Source organism: Panthera pardus, unplaced genomic scaffold (genome assembly GCF_024362965.1).
Source record: "Panthera pardus isolate Hobbes unplaced genomic scaffold, ASM2436296v1 HiC_scaffold_11, whole genome shotgun sequence".
Lineage (NCBI taxonomy): Eukaryota > Metazoa > Chordata > Mammalia > Carnivora > Felidae > Panthera > Panthera pardus.
Genome location: NW_026526666.1, coordinates 28662782 through 28683518, shown reverse-complemented (window position 1 = coordinate 28683518; position 20737 = coordinate 28662782). Strand labels below are relative to the sequence as shown.

Below are 20737 nucleotides of genomic sequence, written 5' to 3'. Positions count from 1 at the left end.
ATTATTTCTGAGTTCTATTTATTTACTGATTTTTTTTTTCCGTTGAGTTTTTCGGGCCCCACATTATGATGTTGTTTATCACATGAAGGTTTTTAATTATAGTGAGTGGCAAATCAGCTACACTGCAAAAAATGTTTTGTAAGAATAAAGCAATCACCAGGTTATAACTAGTATTCTTACGATTTCATTGCAGAGAAAAATGTTGCTCATCTGACAAGAGATTTACAGAACTTTCACATACTCCCAGTTCCCAAAACTATAAAATTAAATGCCACTAACAAATTCTCTGCAGCTAAGGTTATACATTACGATATATGGTTTACCCTTGAACAACATGGGGTCTAGGGCACTGACCCCTGCCCCCTCTAGTCAAAAACCCACATAAAACTTTTGACTCCCCCCCCAAACTTTCCTAATAGTCTGCTGTTGACCAGAAGCCTTACCAGTAACATAAGCAGTTGATTAACACATGTTTTATATGTTTTATGTGTTATGTACTGTCTTGTTAAAATGAGAGAAAAATTATTAAGAAAATCATCAGGAAGAAAAAATACATTTACAGTACTATATACCTTATATTAAAAAAATATGTGTATAAGTAGACCATGTAGTAGTACAAACCCATGTTGTTCAGGGGTCAACTGTACATTAAAAGTAGGAATAGATATGTATTCTTTACCCAAGGAGAAAAAATGTACATTTGGAAAAAAAAAAAAACTCTTTACATAATTGGAAGAAATACATAATCCTTTATATCTGAGACTAAGATGAGGAAGTAGAGTCAGCAAATGTTGATTTCTCTTTTGAGAAACTTTATGATAAGGGTAGGAGGGAGATTGAACAATTTGTTTTGAAAGGACACTAAAGCATGTTTAATAGGGTGTGGAGAAGGAGCCAGGAAAGAAAAATAATCTGAAATTGAGAATGAGATGGAGGGGTAGATATATACCATGGAATAGGGTCACAGAGGAGGCACAAAGAAATGGGATCATGGTCACAGGCAGATGGAATAGCTTAAATAGATGGAAGAAAATAAGTGAAGAATAATGTGGCTGTAGATAAGTTTGTAAGTAGCAGGGAAAGACTGTTAATCATGCCTGACAACTTCATTTTTCATGAACTAAGATATGAGGTTGTGTTCTCAGAGTCAAGAGATGATGGTTGAGTAGAGTGAAAATAGTGGTACCAAAGTAGTCATTAAGAGGATCTGGAACAGGACCTATCCCAGGGCCAGAGAAAATCGACAAGTGACACTGAGTGCTCAGAAGTGGCCAGAGATCATGGATTTGTAGTATTACCAGTCTCCTTCCTGCCACTTCCTACCCCCAGTTGTTGGTAGTCAGCCATGCTGCTGTAGGTGTGGAGAAAGCCAGCTGTAGCATTGATCTCAGCTTATAGTTACCATGAATAGGAGAATTAAGGATGCAAGAGATTCAGAGGAGTGCCGGTGAAAGGTTCGAGAAATCACAAATATAATTGGTAAAGGATAATGGAGTTATCTTAGGAAGAAAATTGTTCATCCCAGTCAAACATTACTTGTATCTCTTCCCCCAAAGTTGTATCTTCAGCTCTGACATTTCTCTTAGGTTGCAGACAAAACTTTATTTTTTGCTGGACATCTGCATTTGGATATCCCTCAGGCAATTCACAGTGTCAAATCTGAGATTTGAGTTCATCTTTGAAAAGTCCCCTATTTCTTTTGGTGACATTTCCATCTTTGTAATTATCCAGAATTGAAAGCTGACTAGTTGGTGCTTCTCTTGCCCTTATTTCCCATCTGCTCAGTTGCTCAGTCCTGCCTTTGTAACTTCTCTTACCCAGTTGTTTTTCTCCTTTCCCAGTACTGCTGACTTACATCAGGCTTTCATTACTTGCCTAGACTCCTGCAATGAGAGCCTTCCCAAACAGGTTTCCTTGCGATGTGTCTCTACTTTTGACTAGTCCATCGTTTCTCCACCTTTAAGAATCATTTCACGATTAGGGCAGGCCTTTGTTCAGAAACCTAGTGATGCCCCAATTCCTACCATGTAATTTTGCTTGAAATTCGAGGCTCTCTTAAAGTGGTCCCAAACTGCCTCTACAACTTATTCTTCTGTGTTCTTAAATTGCATCCACTGTTTCCCCCCTACAAACATCTTTGTTAGCACTCTGAACTGTGTTTAAAATGCCTTTCCTCTTGAGATCTGTCTGTCCTAGCCTCCAAGGCCCGGTTTAGATGTCACTGCCTCCTTAGAAGCCTTCCTTAACGTCCCAGAGGTAGAAACATCTTCCTTGTATAAATTCCTATAGATGAGACCATCCTTTGTGTCTGTATTAGCTTCAACTTTGTTATATAGCTGTTTATGCAAAGATCTCATTTCCCTTGCTATTTAGTTTCTTCCAACTGTGTAAGTAACAAGTATAACACATAATCAGAATTGCACAAATTTATACAGTTGAGAAATTTACAGTGGTTCTCAATATTAGTTGTACATTGGAATCACATTGGAAGCTCTTTAAAAATATCAATACCTGATTCAAAGATTTTAATTCATTGGTCTGGGATGGGGACTCGGCATATGTATTTTTTAAGTTACCCAAGTGATTGTAATTTGTACAGACATAATTGAGAACCGCTATAGTTAATTATAGGGCAATTATTAGTGTGCTAGGGCTAGGCTGAATCAGTTGATTGAGCTATGTCTGCTAGGATTTGCTTGCTTCAAGGCACTTCTTAACTTTCTTCTGAAGTTTTCAATTAGTTAATGGTGTTGGAAGGTACTTTTTGGCTGTCATAGAGAAAAGATGAATTAGAAACAATAGACTTGTCAGTTTTCATCAGCACATTTTATTTTGTAATGACAGATTTCAGAAATTATTTGAAGAGCATATACCAACTGGGCCTTTGAAATAATAAGGTATACTCAGTTCTTAAAATGAATCAGACATGTGAGTTTGTGTGGTATAGTGGTTAGAAGTGTGGACTAGTGGGAGTTCTTCTGGGTTATTTGCTCATCTCTTACTGACTGTGTGACCTTAAGAAAGTCACTTGGGCCTCACCTTAGAGTTAACACTTGCTGCAACTTCACAGAAAGGTTCAAGACCAACCAGTTAGTTTCATAAAGAAAAAAAAATCCTTTTACAAACTTGGAAATCACTGATGTTTCATATGTTTGATTCAGGAGTTGAGATCTTGCCACAAAGGGAATAAGTGGGGAAAAGAACTGGCATTTCTTCAAGGGAAATGAATTCATTTGCTCTACTTTAGAAACCTACCCACCACCCATTTTAAAGTATCTGAATTCCTTTTCAGTTGTAAAGCCACGTTTCCTGTCTACATAAAAACATCACCAGCAGTTTAGGAAAGTGCCATGAAGTAGTACCTCTGCCCAAGACCCAGTCCATTTTGATATATGGGAAAAGAAAAGCTGTTCCTCAGGGATGGCTTTTTGGTTCTTTCCCTGTGCCTAAGTGTGTTTTGTTAACTTCAGGGAGGAAGCCAGGGGCCACAGATTACAGAAATGTTTTTACAGAGTCATTGACAGAGTTGAATATTCTTCTTCATTCTCCCTAATAAGAAATAAGCAAGGTGGAAAAAGAGTTATGTTAAATAAGAAATCCTAATTACTTACATGCTAAGGAGCCCTGAATTATACAGATAAAATTCCTTTTCAAAGTTTATACCAGAAATTTCTTTTTAAAATCTGAGAGGTGCATTCTGCAAAATGCCTTGGGTTTGGGTGAACCCTCAAATTTCTGAAAATAGATGACATTTTGACCCACTGTGTTACATACTGGTCACAGCTTTCTTTTGTTTCAGTTTTGAGTGTATGTGTGAACAGACAGAGGTATTCTGGTTTAATCCTTATCATTTAGCACTTGTTCATGTAGAAAAGGAGGGAAAAATCCCAACTCATTTTTTAGTAGAAGATAAAATGTGGATGAAATAACAACTGTTACTCAGGAAGAAAGGAATTACGAGACTTGACTGGTAAGCAAGATGCCTTTGTGATAAAGGTGTCCAATTTTAGCACTATTCTTAACCAGTATGACCCTGGATAAGCCCCTTTCCCTGTCCAAAGCCTCAGGTACTTCAGCTGTCAAAAGAAAACTTGGTGAATAGGTTGAGACTAAATCACACTTGAGGAAATTAAGTGAGTGGTATAGGCTTATAAAATAAGACTATGCAGTTAAACTTCATCTTTTAGAGTCTACACTTACCCAGGCCATTATTAATAAAGATACCTCATCTGTTCCAGAAGAGGTATGTTTATTTATGTTTATAAAAACATCCAGAAGATGTTTTTATTTTATTCTAAGCCCCCCAAGGGTCAAGTATTGTAGTTATCTGTTCTCTTGTAACTGGCAAAGTGACAAGCCAAGTACCTGTGCATGCTGCTTGCCTTCTGCTTCCCAGCATTAACTTCTGAAGGATAACAGTGAGAGTTTAAACATTTCTTTTAAGCCCAGCATTATCTTTTAGCAGTCTCTGCATGTTCATCACCTCTATGCGTGGTAATCAGCAGAACAGGTTTCCCTACTGCAACAGAACTCTGTGTGAACCCAGTAATTTCTCAAATCTGATAGGTATAGAAAAGTATGTGGCTTTTCACTTCCTGTCCCTTCCTCCAACCCCAAACCATGCTTTCTGGTGACATTTATTCACATAGACATTCTCAAAGCTTTTTCTTAAGACTGTTGACTTTGAGGAGTGTTGTTCAGGGTCATTTTATAGCCTACCAGTTTTGATTCTGTGAGTTTGGAAATCAATGATAAAGACTCAGTGAGAAACTCTAAGACTTGTTGATTCTCTCCTAGTTTTGAGGGCGAGGTTAAAGGATGTTTGTGCTATATTACTTCAGGCAAGTGCCTATGTGATTTTCACACACTTCACCCAGATTATTCAGGAGAGGATAATCCAGACTGTATCGTGATTTCCAGTGTTCCAGACCTGCATTATGTGTTCTCCAGTGTGAATGAGTGCAATGAGTAAAGCAGTAGGTACCACGATGGGGAAGGCCATTTAAAAATTCAGGTTCATTACTGACTTTTATTGCACTGCACGAGATGGATAACAGAGTTCCCTCAGTTGTTTAGCTCTACTGTTCACTAAACCACAGCTTTAACTCTTTATATAGCTTTCACTGTTGAGAGGATACATACCAGTGACACACAATTAGAGGGGACTTCTCAGGCATAATCAAGCATTTGTACACTTCTTTGGGTGCCTGACTGTCTCAATCAGTGGAGCATGTGACTCTTGATCTTGGGGTTGTAAGTTAGAGCCCCACGTTGGGTGTAAAGACTACTTAAAAATAAAACCTTAAAAAAAGTTTGTACAGCTCTAAATCCTTGGATATAAGAGTTTTTCTTAAATGCCACTTTTTAAAAATATCTCTCTTGTTTCAGTTGTCAGACTTTAAGAGTCCTCTCGCTACTGTGTATAATTCTTTTAACCAGATGTTTGATAGCTCAGTAATAACAAGTGGAAGGTACTTGTTCTAACCTGACTTGCATTCTTTCTCTGAGGTGTAGCATATGTGGAGCTGTCAGCTAAATAAAGGTCCTTTCAATAAGATGCAGTTTGCCACTTGGCTTTTTGCTTTTGTTGTTGTACCATTTACCATATGGTAAAGAACTATCTATATAAGGCTGCCTGTCTTTTCAGAATAGAGATTTGAATCAGTGAAGTTTTAAAGAGAAGCTTCCTTCCTTGTTTGTGATTTGTACATTGCAAAGTATTATGTCGTTTTTTTTCTAATTATATTCTCCAGCATAGAGACTGTGGTAAGCCATACTTTTAGTGTCACTTTTAGAGGTTTTTATTCCTACTTAAAAGCACTTGAAGGAAATAAATTGAAACATAAAAATGTTTTGTTTTTACTTATGACCAATCACCTTTTCTGTTGATTATTTTAAAGGTATTTCCTACATTGGGGCACCCGGGTGGCTCAGTCAGTTAAGTGGCCAACTCTTGATTTAGGCTCAGGTCATGATCTTGCATTTGGTGAGTTCAAGCCCCACGGCAGGCTCTGTACTGACAGCGCTGAGCCTGCTTGGGATTCTCTCTCTGTCTCTTTCTCTCTGCCCCTCCCCTACTCTTGTGCCCTCTCTCCCTCAAAATAAATAAACATCTTAAAAAAAGTTATTTCCTACATAAAACACGTAGGCACCAACTGGAGTGTATTACTTTTTTTTTTTAAGTAGAAGTAGTCATTTGGGCTTTATTTTGTTTATTGTGGTGTTCTTTAATATTCACTACTATGCATTTCAGGACTAGAACAGAGGCATGAGTCCCTTTCAATGTGTAATAGGGATTAGAGTTCTTTAGTGAAAAAGTTAGATAAGTGATTAGCATGTAATGATTAATAGTGCACAGATAAGGAGTTAAGAGGAAAGGAGGAGTCTGGGGAGTCAGTTAAATAAAAAAAGGGGGGAGGGGTATTTAATAAGATTCTGAGATGGTACTTCAAAGATAACATAGACACGAAAGATTTTATTTTGTGGTATCTTTCTGTGAGGTGGCAAGTATGTTGTTGTTTTGAAGTAATGAATTTGGACAGTATATATATTCTGGGGCAGTACATTTTAGGAAAATGAGAAGCTAGAAGGGGGTTTAGGGAAAAATACCAATCTGAATAAGGAGCAGTCAGATGGCATTCATGAGGAAGGATTAAAAGGACTTGGAATTAATTGAGAACTGTTTTCAAGAATATGAAGAAATGACTTTTAAGAGCTTGCCCCCAAAAAAGTTCCATGAAGGATAAAACAAAATTCTGCAAGAGACATTTAGTTTATATATGAGGAACAGTGTCTAGAACTTAAAGTTTGTTATCCATTGCAACATGCTGCACCCAGAGGTGTAGAATCCCCCTCCTTGAAGATCATGGAGATAATTTATTTACAGTCTCATGTAAAGGGATCAAATCACTATGTTAAGGAAGGATCAAATGTGTTTTCTTAGATCATTTAACTTTTTTTCTTTTCATTTATTTTTTTATTGAAGTATAGTTGACATGCAGTGTTAAATCAGTTTCAGTTGTACAACACAGTGATTCAAAAACTCATACATTACACTATCCTCACCACAATTATGGCTATTATCTGTCACCACACAACACTACTATGATACCATGGACTCTAACATACCTATGTTGTACCTTTTTTTTTTTTTTTTTTAAGTTTATTTATCTTGAGGGAGAGAAAGAGAAAGAAAGAGTATGAGCCGGGGAGGAGCTCATTCTGTCTGGATGATCTATCCATTGATGTAAGTGGAATCCTTACATCAATGGTAAGTAATTGAAGTCCTCTAACATTATTGTATTCTGTTATTTTGTCCCTTTATGTCTGTTAATATTTGCTTTATGTATTTAGGTGTTCCTGGATTTACAATTTATAGTTGTTATATCCACTTGTTGGATCGATCCCTTTATCACTATGTAATGCCCTTCTTTGTCTCTTGTTACAGTCTTTGTTTTAAAGTATATTGCTACCCTCATTTTTTTTTCCACTTTCATTTGCATGGTTATATGTTTTTCCATCCCTTTACTTTCAATCTGTGTCTTTAGATAAGATGTGAGTCTCTTATAAGCAGCATAATAGATGGGTTTGGTTTTTTATCCAGTCACCCTATGTCTTTTGATGGGAGCATTTAGGACATACACATTTAAAGTAATCATTGGTAGGTATATGGCCTTATTGCTATTTTGTTATTTGTTTTCTGGGGTTTTTAATAGTTCTTCTCTGTCCATTTCTTCCTTTGCTCTCTTCCCATGTGATTGATGGCTTTCTTTAGTGTTAGGCTTGGATTCCTTTCTTTTTGTTTTTCTTGTGTACCTGTTAAAGGATTTGGGTTTGTGGTTACCATGAGGTTCATGTGTAACATCCTAATTCTATAGCAGTCTGTGTTAACTTGATGGTTAAGTTAAAACACATTCTGAAAGCACATTTTTCCTCTTCCTCTTCATGTTTTACATATTAATGTCATATTTTACGTGTTTTTATTTTATTAGTCCCTTTACTAATTTTTAGATATAATCGGTTTTACTACTTTTTAAAAAAATTTTAATTCCAGTGTAGTTAATACACAGTGTTATATTAGTTTCAGGTATATAATAATAGTGATTCGACAATTCCACACATTACTCAGTGCTCATCACTGTAAATGTACTGTTAACCCCCGCTCACCTATCACCTGTCTCTCCCCCCACCAACCTGCCCTCTGGTAACTCTCTCTTAGTTGTCTGTAGTTAAGAGTCTGTTTTTTGGTTTGTCTCTTTTCTTTTTCCCCCACTTATTCATTTGTTTTCTTAAATTCCACATATGAATGAGATCATATGGTATTTGTCTTTTTGTGACTGGCATATTTTGCTTAGTATTATACTCTCTAGCTCCATCCATGTTGTTACAAATAGCAAGATTTCATTCTTATGAGCGAATAATACTCTGGTGTGTGTGTGTACTTCTTTATCCATTCATCTATTGCTAGATACATGGGCTGCTTCCATAATTTGGCTATTGTAAGTAATGCTGCAATAAACATTGGGGTACACATATCTCTTCAAATTAGTGTTTTCTTATTCTTTGGGTAAATACCCAGTAGTACATTACTGAGTTGCAGGGTAGTTCTATTTTTACCTTTTTGAGGAACCTCCATACTATTTTCCACAGTGGCAGCACCGGTTTGCAAAGCCACCAACAACACAAGGTTTCTTTTTCTCCATATCCTTGCCAACACTTGTTTCTTGAGTTTTTTTAATTTTAGCCATTCGGACAAGTGTGAGATGATACCTCATTGGGGCTATTTGCATTTCCCTGGTGATGAATGCTATTGAGCATCTTTGCATTCATCTGTTGGCCATCTGGATGTTGTCTTTGGAGAAATGTCTGATGATTTTACTACTGTGGTTTTTTTGTTTGTTTGTTTTTTGTTTTTTGTTTTTTTTAATGTCAGGCTTGAACCCATGACCCTGAGATCAATACCTGAGCTGAGATCAAGAGTCAGATGCTCAACCAAGTGACACACACAGTGGCCCCACCACTTTTGTCTTTCAGTGTTCACACTAGTTTTATTAATGATTGATCTGCTACCTTTACCGTATGTTTGCTTTACTCAAGAAGTTTTTTCTTTTCATAAGTTTCTAATTATGATTTTTCTTTTTAGCTTAAAAAGTCCTTTTAACATTTCTTGTAAGGCTGGCTTAGTGGTGATGAACTTTAACTTTTGTCTGCCTGGGAGACTCTCTCCTATTCTGAATAACCTTGCTGGGTAGAATATTCTCAGTTGTAGGTTTTCCCTTTCAGCGCTTTGACTATATCCTACCACTTACTTTTGGCCTGCAAAATTTCAGCTCATAGCTTAATGGGGTTTTCCTTATATGTAACTATTGCTTTCTCTTGCATTTTTTTTTTTAAGATTCTTTCATCTTTGACATTTTAATTGTAGTTTGTCTTGGTGTAGATACCCTTGGGTTCATCCTACTAGGGGCTTTCTCTGCTTCCTGGACCTAGATGTCTCTCTCCTTTTTCTGGGACCCCCTATAATGTGAATGTTAGTACACTTGATGGTGTGCTAGAAGTCCCTTAACCTATCCTCATTTTAAAAAATTCTTTTATTATTTTGTTGTTCAGCTTGGATGCTTTTCATTACCCTGTCTTCCTGATTGGTGAGCTTTTCTTCTGCATCCTCTAATCTGTTGATTCATTCCATTATATTTTTCATTTGCTGCTGCATTCTTCAACTTTGATTGGTTCTTTATACTTTCTGTATCTTTGTTGAAGTTCTGAGTTTATCCACTCAAGTCCAGTGAGCATCTTTATGACTGTTCCTTTGAACTCTTTATCATGTAGACTGCTGGTGTTGGTTTCATTTATTTCTTTTTCTGAAATTTTGCTTTGTTCTTTCTTTTGGAACATATTCCTCTGCCTCCTTTTGTTTGACTTTCTGTTTCTGTGAATTAGGCAGAACAGCTGTTTCTCCTAGACTTGAAATAATGGCATTGTATAGGAATATCTCTGGTGTAGACTGTCTGTGACTTTAGCTGGTTGGCTAATGCTGTAACCAGTGTAGGCTCAGAGCTCTGGGCATTCCAGGCATGTAGCACTCTGGCAGGGTAGATGAAGTCAAAATGGGCAGCAGGGGTTGGAGGGTGGATGGGAGGGAGACCCACAGTGCTCTGTGCATAGGGCACCCTAGCAAGGTGGCTGGAACTGAATGGGCACAGGGTTCCCTGGTGGGATGGCAGGAGCTGAAGCAGGCGTGAACAAGGTAGTCCTAAGGCACCCCACACAGGGGGCACGCTGCCAGGACAGCGGGAACCAAAGTGGCCTTGGAGTCACAGGGTGCTCCTTGATGGGACAGCAGGAGCTAAATCAGGTATAGGCCAGGGGTCCCAAGGCACTCCATGTGAGGAACATGCTGCCAGGATGGCTGGAGCTAAGACACACCAGCCAGGTCTCAGAGCTGTCTGCACTTGAGGGGCCCTGGCAGGACAGCTGCTGCAGGCTAGGAGGTCTCAGGGGCAATCTGTGCAGTAGTTGCCCTGGTGAATCATCTAGAGTTGAAACAGGTACAGGATGATTTGGGCCCTGTTGCCTTGACAAGACAGCTGGAGCTGTAGTGGGTGCTGTCTAGGGGTGGTTCAGTGTGCACTGCACTGTGGCTACCTTGGGGAGACCACTAGAGCTGGTGTGCGTTAGGTTGCCCAGACCCTGATTTGGTACATGCTATGAAGGGGCAGTGGGGACATAAACAATGACATGCACTAGTACCTTTGACGCCACAGCATTCCAGCAGCTCCCTGGCCCTTTGGCAGACTCCCTGGGGCTCATTCCTTTATATACTAGTTGTCCTTGTTGTCTACAGCCTTTTTTCCTTGTAGCAGGGCAGGTGGGGCTAGTGTGGTCTAGGGGACTGGGGCTCAGTGAAGCAGCAGACCAACTCTGGTGCCTGTACCCTGCTCCTGTCTATGCCATCAAGGTAGAGAGGGAACATAAACAATGATACTGGCCAGTACCTCTGACCCACGGAGCATAGTCTAGCAGCTCCCTGCCCTTTATCTGATGCTCTAGAGAGCTGGTTCCTTTATATTCTAGATGCCCTTTTAAAGTGTGGCTTTTTTTTTCTGTGCTGTAAGGGCTGAGATCTACTCCTGGTCCCTCAGTACTATCCTTCTCCACTGCAGTTTGCAACATCAGGGCAAGATTCCTGTTGTTTATGTCTCCATTGCTCCTTTCTCTAGGTGGTCCCTCAATCCTTGGTTGGGCAGGAGCTGTTCAGTCAACCCTCAGTTCTTTAAGAGGAATTGGTCTACATGTAGGTGTGGATTCAGTGTGTCATACAGGAGAGGATCTGAGGGTCTTTTCTACATCGCTGTCTTCCCACATTTTTTTTCTAAACAAAACATTTAGGTGTATTTGAACACATAATGAAGTTATTATAATTTAAGCCCTGCAAGTTTGCTAGAGAAGTATCAGAAATATTCCTAAAATATTTTATAACCCTGGCACTTGATAGAACAATTCTCCTAGAAGCTGCTTCTTGATCTTTTCATTTCCTGTTCTCATATTGGCACATAGGTTGAGAAATCTAGTCACCATTTACATCTAAGCTGAGGGGTAAGTTTTAAAACATACGAATGGCACTTTGAGAAGTAATTGAGATTTTCTTTTCATATATGAACCAAATACTAGTCTCTTTGAAAGCCAGAGGAATTGTTTTGGACATGCCATGTAAGTACCGTTCTTAAATATACACAAAAGCTAGGTTTGTATGGAGTTGACATATCCGAGCTACCTCCTCTGACTTCTTGGTTTTATTTTAGCTAACATTATCCAATCCCCAGTAACTTTGGTCTTATTGCAGGGTAGGAGAAACTTGATACACGTGAGAAAAGCCAGAGTTAACTTCTGGTTTCCACCTTCACTGCAGGAAGATGCCTCAGGAATAGCTGGCCACAAATGCCAGTTTGCCCAAGTGCCTGCTTGGGCTTGACATTGAAAGCTTGGGTTGTCCTGTTTCCTACCTTTGGGGAATACCTGTAGACAAAGCTCGTAAAATGTGAAAACCTGGTACTGCATTCTCTAGCTGTAAAGAAATATAGGAAAGGTGGGGAAGGAATACACTAAAGTGGTTTCCCCATGTAGAACTCTGGATTTCACTGGAAGAGTCATCTAGTCTCCACTTCTTTATACCTTGAGGAATATAGAGATTTTACCACCTTCTCAAAGTGCCAGCCATCTTTAGATAGTAGTAACAAATATTTCCTTTTACTTGTGCTTTCTGTATGAGATGGCTAAGCAAGGAAGGAATCTGTCTCTCAGAAAATAACATTTTGCCTTCCACACTCACTACTGTGGAATTGCTCCACGCCGATTCCTTGAGCCTTATTGATTTAAATCAGAAGGTTATTTTATTTATATTTGATGTGCCTGGTGGCAGTGCCCAGTGTTAAAGCATCTGGAAGACCTTTGTGGTAAGTGTAAGACTGTTTAAGGATAAAAGAATTTTCTCCCCAAAAGCTCTCCAGAAATATAACTTACAAAGGCTGATGCTTTAGTATATAATTGTTTGTATAAGTATATAATCTCGAGAACATGCATAAGTATATAATTACATATCATTATTATATATATTTTACATATATATATATGAAAAGTAATGGTTTTAATCTTTGGTAAGCATGATTTTTAAAAAGTGAGTATTTAATGACATTTCATTGAAAATTACTTTTGAGAATAATCTGTCTTCAGGAGTATTTGCTGGAAATGCCTTGAGAAAAAAGCAGTGTTCCTTAAAAAGCTTGTATTAAATGCCATATAAGATGTAGTTCATCTGTTTAGTGTTCTAAAAATAAAAATGTTAAGGTTTCATCCAAAATACAATCCTATTTGTCTTTATCTTTTTTATTTTTCAGGTGATATAAACATTCAGTTTAGTTTAAAAGCAATTCCCCACCTCCAAGCTTCTTTCAACAGCCTCCTTTCCCCAAGTGGAAATACTTCATTTTCATTTCTGAGAAGAACTTGGTGGCTTTTTCTGGGGTAATGAAGAACATGTTATAGATTCAGGCTTTTAGGTTTATTTCCATACTTAACAATATGCTTGATCTTTCAGTCTTTTCCTGAGGTTTCTCCTCTGCTTTTATTAGTAAAGCCTTCTGTCTCAGGGGGTTTTGTCATAGCAGATAGATGAAGTCTCTCCAATTTAACAAAATTCCCTCTGCCATGTAGAAGGCAGGAGCCCCCTTAGTCCTTCTTATTTCATGGATATGCATTTAAATTTTTGTTTTTTTCAGACTGACCCCGATTCTTGGCATTCAGAAGCATTCTCAGGAAAACATGGTGTTCACACAGTTTATAGAGACTCTGCTTAAAGAATTGCATTTAAAGAATGAAGACCTTGAAAGTTTAACTCTCATATTTAAAACCAGCTGTTAACCAGAGTGGTGAGTTGGATTGTATTTTACTTTGGTTTGTTTTTTTCATTTGTTGCCCATTTGGAATCTTTTTTCCTATTAGAAATATTAAAAACTAAGGATAGACCTCAAGATATCCTCAGTTTGTTAAGGAAAAACATGGTATCCCTTTTTTCCCAGCTGCCCCATTCACTTACTCCCCACTCCTGTTACTTTCTGCCCCATCCTTGTTGTTATTCCTCCTTAGAGGCGATTGCAGCTAGTTCTTCATACTCAAACCTAGATCATCCCTTATGTCCCATCTTACTCGTTAAAGTACATTGCTATTTCCTGGGAAGAAACCTAACCACTGTAGCCATCCACTGAGAACTTCCTTCTTCCCTCTTCAAACCATTCCCAACACAGCCAATAGCTTAGTCATCTCCTTTGCAGGTAAGCCGGTGAATGTACAAGTCCTGCTCTGTTGAATCCGCACCTTGCTCCCTGGCACATAGCCGTCCTCTACTCTCCCAGGTTCTTGCCTTTTTCACAACTATCAGAGTGTCCCCTCTTTCATCCTGCCTTAATCATACCTCTCCCTTTCCTCCTTTTACTTCTCACTTCATTCTCTCAGGTGCTCAGATAAGTAGTGATTTAATGTTAAGATTGAAGAAATTTAGCCAAAACTACAAATGAGACCTTCTCGGGGAGCTTATTTTTCTAACTTTCAATTTCTTGAATTATACAAGCTTACTGTAAAAATTAATACAGAATTGCAAATGTAATTTTAAAAAGGAAAATTCCCCTCTCTGCCTCCAATCCTATCTACTTCACAGAAGCACATTTGATATATGTCATTTTATTTTTTATAAAAACGAAAACAAAAAGCTCTTCAAGCACATCTTTTATGAGAAGGAGAGGAATTTTGGCAGAGAAGAAGGAACAGCATCCCTTTATTGAACCTGCTTGATAATTGAACATAAGGAGTCAGCACAGTCACTACTGCCCAATTTATTCCCAGTGGCTTTCAAATGACCCTGCTCCCCTGAGGACCTTGTAAAACAAAGGCTTTTACATAGGGAATGAGCTCAGGTTGACCTGTGTAAACATCAATTCAGAGCCCCTTCTAAAAATATAGTGAAGTTGGAGTTTGTTTCATTGAGCTTCAGGTAAAGAAAATAACAAAGAATGCCTTACCCAGAAGTCCTCCCTATTTAATGAATAATACAATCAAGAATCATTTTTAATTAACATATTTAAAACTTGTATGTAAACAGATGGCGTTAAAGTATTTTTGAGGACTTTTGACAATAGATGTTTTAAGTGGACTTAACACTTCCTTTGTAATCATTGTTTACTTACACAAATAATGTAAATAATCAAAGGTAAACCTTTACCCAGACTCTGTCAGTATTAGAAGGGATTCTGAATGAATGGGCCCTCATTACATCATTTTCCCTATGAGAGACAGGGAGAGACCGGTTAAGATGGCAGAGAAGTAAAGGGACCCTGGATTTTCCTCCTCCCTCAAAAACAGCTGTATTGAGGTCAGATTACTTGGAACACACAGGAAATAGATCTGTGGAGTGGCAGAAGGATCTAGCAGCTGCAAGGTGCGTCTATGTGAATTGAGGAAGATAAAATAGCAGAGCCAGGGAGGGGAGGGAACCTTTTTCTGTGGAGAGACAAAAGAAGAGAAAGAGAGGGGTTGTGAGAGTGCAGCATCGTGTTTGCACAAGAGGAAAACGTCTCTGGACCATGGACTGGGGAGTGAGAAGTACTGAGTGTACCAGTTCTTCTTCTGTCAAAAGCTTTTGGACCCGAAACTGTGAGGTTTCAGAAGTGTGTTACTTTCTCAGGAGCAGAGCCATGGTGCATGCTCTTGGGGAGGAGGACCCTGGCCCCCAAGGGCATAGCATGGTGTAGCAATCTCTGATCCCTTGGGCCTACTGGTAGAGAACAGTCCCCTTCCTGGAATACTTTTGGAAGAGGGTTTATTGCCACCCCAAGGACAAAAGTCCCTGCAGGTGCCAGCTTAAGGTCTTTAATCAGAAGCGGGGAGAGGCTTTACTCCAGGAGTGGGGAGCAAATCTGCCTTGTGCTGGGTGCTTTAAGACTTTGGGTTTTGAATCCCAGCTGTTCACCAAGGAAAAATACAAGAGAGTTTTGGCACAGGGCAAGCTGACTTCCCTCGCTAATCCATGAGGGCTGCCTGAGAAGCAGGGGTTGAAATCCCCAGTCCTGGTACAAAGATTGGGGTGGCATCATTTTATGCCCCCCCCCCCCAAACCCAACATGGTGGGACTTCAGAGAGCAACACAGTGGCCCCCAGTGGAAGCGAGAGCCACTTATACCACACCCTACCCCTCTGTGCCAGCAACTGCTTATTTACTGGGGCAAAAGTGATACTAAAATGCTTCTCCTCCAGACTAGCACAGCACCCAGGCACCAACAGAAGTTTTTTTTGTTTTTGTTTTTTTAACCTCTTCCTTTTTTCCTTTGGAATCAGGCTCATAGTTTGATTTTTTTTTTCCCCCTTTCTTTTTCTTTGGAATCAACCTTATAGTTTCTGATTGTTTAGGTTTTTTTTGTTGTTGTTCCTGTTCCTTTTCTCTTTTTATAGGATTAGTTCCCCCCACCCTTTTTTTCTAGGGTTATGTCAACCAACAAATCAAAGCTTACCTAGAGGTCCAAACACTTCACCACTGCAAACAAGGAAGAGTTCTGTAGAGGACTGACAAGTGGGAAAGAGCAGCCAAAACAACAGCAGAATGCACATATCATACACCAGAGTATGCTCCTAGAGTGTCAGGCCCTGGACAGTGTATGACTCCTCTTTAATATAGTAGTACTCTCAGATACAGGAAACATAACAGGTTTTTAAAACATGTAAAAGACAGAAACTTAGCCAAAGTGACAAGATGGAGGAATTCTCCCCAAAAGGAAGATCAAGAAGAAATCATAGCCAGGGGCTTGCTCAACACAGATATAAACAATATATCTGAACAAGAATTTAGAATAGTCACAGGACTACTAGCTGGGCTTGAAAAAAGCATAGAAGACCCCAGAGAAACCACTGCTGCAGAGATCAAAGACCTAAGAACTAGTCAGGATGAACTTAAAACTGCTTTAACTGAGATGCATAACAAACTGGATATAGTGACACTGAGGATGGAAGAAGCAGAGAAGAGAATAGGTGAAATAGAAGATAAGATTATGGAAAATAATGAAGCTGAAAAAAGAGGGAAAGGAGGTTACTAGATCACAAGGGGGACTTAGAGAACTAAGTGATTCCATGAAACTACATAACATCTGTATCATAGGAGTCCCAGAAGATGAAGAGCGAGAAAAAGAAGGTTTATGTGAACAAATTATGGCTGAGAACTTCCCTAACCAGGGGAAGGAAACAGGCATCCAAGTCCAAGAGACTGAGAAGCCCATTCAAAAATCAACAAAAAACAGGTCAACACCATGACATATCATAGTAAAACTTGCAAAATACACAGAGAATTCTGAAAGCAGATAGGGACAAAAGATTCTTAACCTACAAGGGCAGACACAGAAGGTTAGTGGCAGACCTGTGCACTGAAACTTAGCAGGCCAGAAAGGAGTGGCAGGAAATATTCAATGTGCTGAATAGGAAAAATATGCAGCCAAGAATCCTTTATACAGCAAGGCTGTCGTACAGAATAGAAAGAGAGATAGTTTCCCAAACAAAAACTGAAAGAGTTTGTGACCACTAAGCCAGCACTGCAAGAAATTTTAAGGGTACTCTCTGAGTGGAGGGGGAAAAAAAAGGAACCAAAGTAGCAAAAACTACAAAGAACCAGAGAACATGACCAGAAACACCAACTCTACAGATAACACAGTGGCACTAAATTCATATCTTTCTATAATCACTATGAATGTAAATGGACCAAAAGCTCCAATCCAAAGACATAGTGTAGCAGATTGGATTAAAAAAAAAATATCCGGGGCACCTGGGTGGCTCAGTCAGTTAAGCATCCGACTTCAGCTCAGGTCATGATCTCACAGTCCTTGAGTTCGAGCCCCAAGTCAGGCTTTGTGCTGACAGCTCAGAGCCTGGAGCCTGCTTTGGATTCTGTGTCTCCCCCTCTCTCTGCTCCTCCCCTGCTCATGCTCTGTCTCTATCTCTCTCAAAAATAAATACATTAAAAAAAATTTTTTTTAAATCTATATGCTGCTTATAAGAGACTCATTTTGGACCTAAGGACCCTTGCAGATAGATGGTTCTCCATCCCTTCACTTTCTATCATGCTAATGGAGGTCAAAAGAAAGACGGAGTAGCCATACTTAGACAAACCAGATTTCAAAACAAAGACTGTAACAACAGGTGAAGAAAGGCATTATGCCATAATTAATGGGTCTGTCCTCCAAGATCTAACAATTGTAAATATTTATGCCACCAGTGTGAGAGCACACAAATATACAAATTAATCACAAAGAAACTCCTAGATAGTAATACAATAATAGTAGGAGACTTTAATACCTCACAGCAGCAGACAAATCATCTAAGCAGAAAATCAACAAGGAAACAATGCTTTGAATGACACACTAGACTGGATGGACTCAACAGATATATTCAGAACATTTCATCCTAAAGCAGAATAACATACATTCTTTTCAAGTGCATATGTAACAATGTCCAGAATAGATCACTACTGGGTCACAAAACCAGCCCTCAATAGGTACAAAAAGACCAAGGTCATACCATGCCTATTTTCAGATCACAATGCTATGAAACATGAAATCAACCACAAGAAAAAATTTGAAAGCCCTCAAATACATGGAGGTTAAAGAACATCCTACCAAAGAATTAATGGGTCAGCCAGGTAATTAAAGAAGAAATGAAAAAATACCTATGAGGAAACAAAAAATGAAAACATGACAGTCCAAACCCTTTGAGATATAGCAAAGGCAGTCCTAAGAGGAAAATACATTGCAAAACAGTCCTACGTCAAGAAGAAAGGGGGTCGCCTGGGTGATTCATTTGGTTAAGTGTCTGACTCTTGATTTTAGCTCAGGTCATGGTCTCACAGCTTGTGAGTTGGAGCCCTGCATCAGGCTCTGCACTGACAGTGTGAAGCCTGCTTGGGATTCTCTCTGTCTCCCCACCGCCCCCCGCCCCCACCGCCGTCCCTCCCCTGCTCAAGCATGTGTTCTCATTGTCTCAAAAATAAGCATTTTTAGAAAATTAAAAATTAAAGAGGGAGGAAAAGTCCCAAATACACAACCTAACCTCACACCTAAAGGAGCTAGAAAAGGAGCAGCAAATAAAGCCCAAAGCCAGCAGAAAGGAAATAAGATTAGAGCAGAAATAAATGATATAGAAACAAAAAACCAGTAGAACAGATAAATGAAACTAAAAGCAGGTTTTTTGAAAGAATCAATAAAATTGGTAAACCCCTAGCCAGACTTAAGAAGAGAGGACCCAAATAGATAAAATCATGAATTAAAGAGGAGAAATCACAACCAACACCACAGAAATACAAACAATTATACTGTGAAAAATTATATGCCAACAAACTGAACAAAATTCCTAGACATTCACACACCACCACAACTCAAACAGGAAGGAATAGAAAATTTGAACAGGCCCATAACCAGCAAAGAAATTAAATCAGTTCCCAAAAATATCCCAACAAATTAGAGTCCTGGGCCAGACTGCTTCCCAGGGGAATTCTACTAGACATTTAAGTAAGAGTCAATACCTATTCTTCTCCAACTGTTCCAAAAAATAGAAATGGAAAAAGAGCTTCCAAACTCAATTCTGTGAAGTCAGCTTCATCTGGGTTCCAAAACCAAAGATCCCACTAAAAAGGAGAATACAGGTCAATATCCTTGATGAACCTGAATGCAAAAATTCTCAACAAGATATTAGCAAATCAAATTCAACAGTGCATGAAAAGAATTTTTCACCATGATCAAGTGGGATTTATTCCTAGGCTGCAGGGTTGGTTCAATATTCACATATCAATCAATGTGATATATTATACCACAATCAAGGAGAAGAACCATATGATCCTTTCAATAGATGCAGAAAAAGCATTTGACAAAATACAGCATCTTTTTTTGATAAAAACCCTCAAGAAAGTAGGGATAGAAGGAACGTACCTCAACATCATAAAAGCCATATAGGGAAGACCCACAGCTAATATCCTCAGTGGGGAAAAACAGAGAGATTTCCCCCTAAGGGGAGGAACACAACAGGGATGTCCACCATAGCACTCGAAGTCCTAGCCTCGGCAATCAGACAATAAAAAAAAAAAATTAAAGACATCCAAATTGGCAAAGAAGTCAAACTTTCACTCTTCACAGATGGTATGATCTACACATAGAAAATCTACATAGAAAACCCAAAAGCTTCCACCAAAAAACTGCTAAAACTTAATACGTGAATTCAGCAAAGTTGCAGGAAGTAAATTCAACATATAAAAATCGTTTGTTTTTCTGTATGTCAATAATGAAGTATAAAAAAGGAAAATCAAAGAACCGATTCCATTTACAATTATACCAAAAACCATAAGCTGTCTAGGAATAAATCTAACCAAAGAGGTAAAAGGTCTATATACTGAAAACTTTAAAAAGCTTATGAAAGAAATTGAAGAAGACTCAAAGAAATGGAAAAGTATTTAATACTCATGGATTTGAAGAACAAATATTGTTAAAATGTCTATACTACCCAAAGCAATCTACACATTCAATGTAATCCCTATCAAAATAACACCAGCCTTCTTCACAGAGCTAGAACAAACAATCGTAAAATTTGTATGGAACCACAAAAGACCCCAAATAGTCAAAGTAATATTGAAAAAGAAAACCTAAGCAGAGGCATCACAATCCCAGTCTTTAGCCTCTGCCACAAAGCTGTAATCATCAAGACCGTATGGTACTGGCACAAAAACAGACACACAGATCAGTGGAACAAAACAGAGAACACAGAAATGGACCAACAAATGTATGGCCAACTAATCTTTGACAAAGCAGGAAAGAGTATCCAATGGAAAAAAGTCTCTTTAGCAAATGGTGCTGGGAAAACTGGACAGCAACATTCAGAAGAATGAAACTGGACCACTTTCTTATACCACACACAAAAATAAACTCAAAATGGATGAAAGGCCTAAATGTGAAACAGGAAGCCATCAAAAATCTTAGAGGAGGGGCACCTGGGTGGCTCAGTCTGTTAAGCATCTGACTTTGGCCCAGGTCATAATCTCATGGTCCGTGAGTTCGAACCCCGCTGTCAGTGACCCTGAGCCTGGAGCCTGCTTCAGATTCTGTGTCTCCCTCTCTCTCTGCCCCTCCCCTGCTTGTGCTCTCTCTCTCAAAAATAAATAAACGTT

At 38.8% G+C, this 20737-nt stretch overlaps 1 protein-coding gene across 8 annotated transcripts in view; it reads left to right on the top strand.

Annotated features, from left to right (window-relative positions):
* RPAP2 (RNA polymerase II associated protein 2) overlaps nt 1–20737 on the top strand; it is a 99169-nt gene that overhangs the window by 75805 nt on the left and 2627 nt on the right. For 3 of the 8 annotated variants that reach the window (XR_008418643.1, XM_019437935.2, XM_053892528.1), the window contains exon 12: nt 13275–13424. Coding sequence is in view for 7 of the 8 variants with exons in the window: in XM_019437935.2 (XP_019293480.2) it covers nt 13275–13416 (142 nt within the window). In the remaining variant the exon portion in view is untranslated. Of the gene's footprint in view, nt 1–7161; nt 7657–13274; nt 13425–13826; nt 14702–15996; nt 20717–20737 lie in introns of those variants that run through there. The other 5 variants (XM_019437938.2, XM_053892524.1, XM_019437936.2 and 2 more) reach the window with 5 other exon arrangements.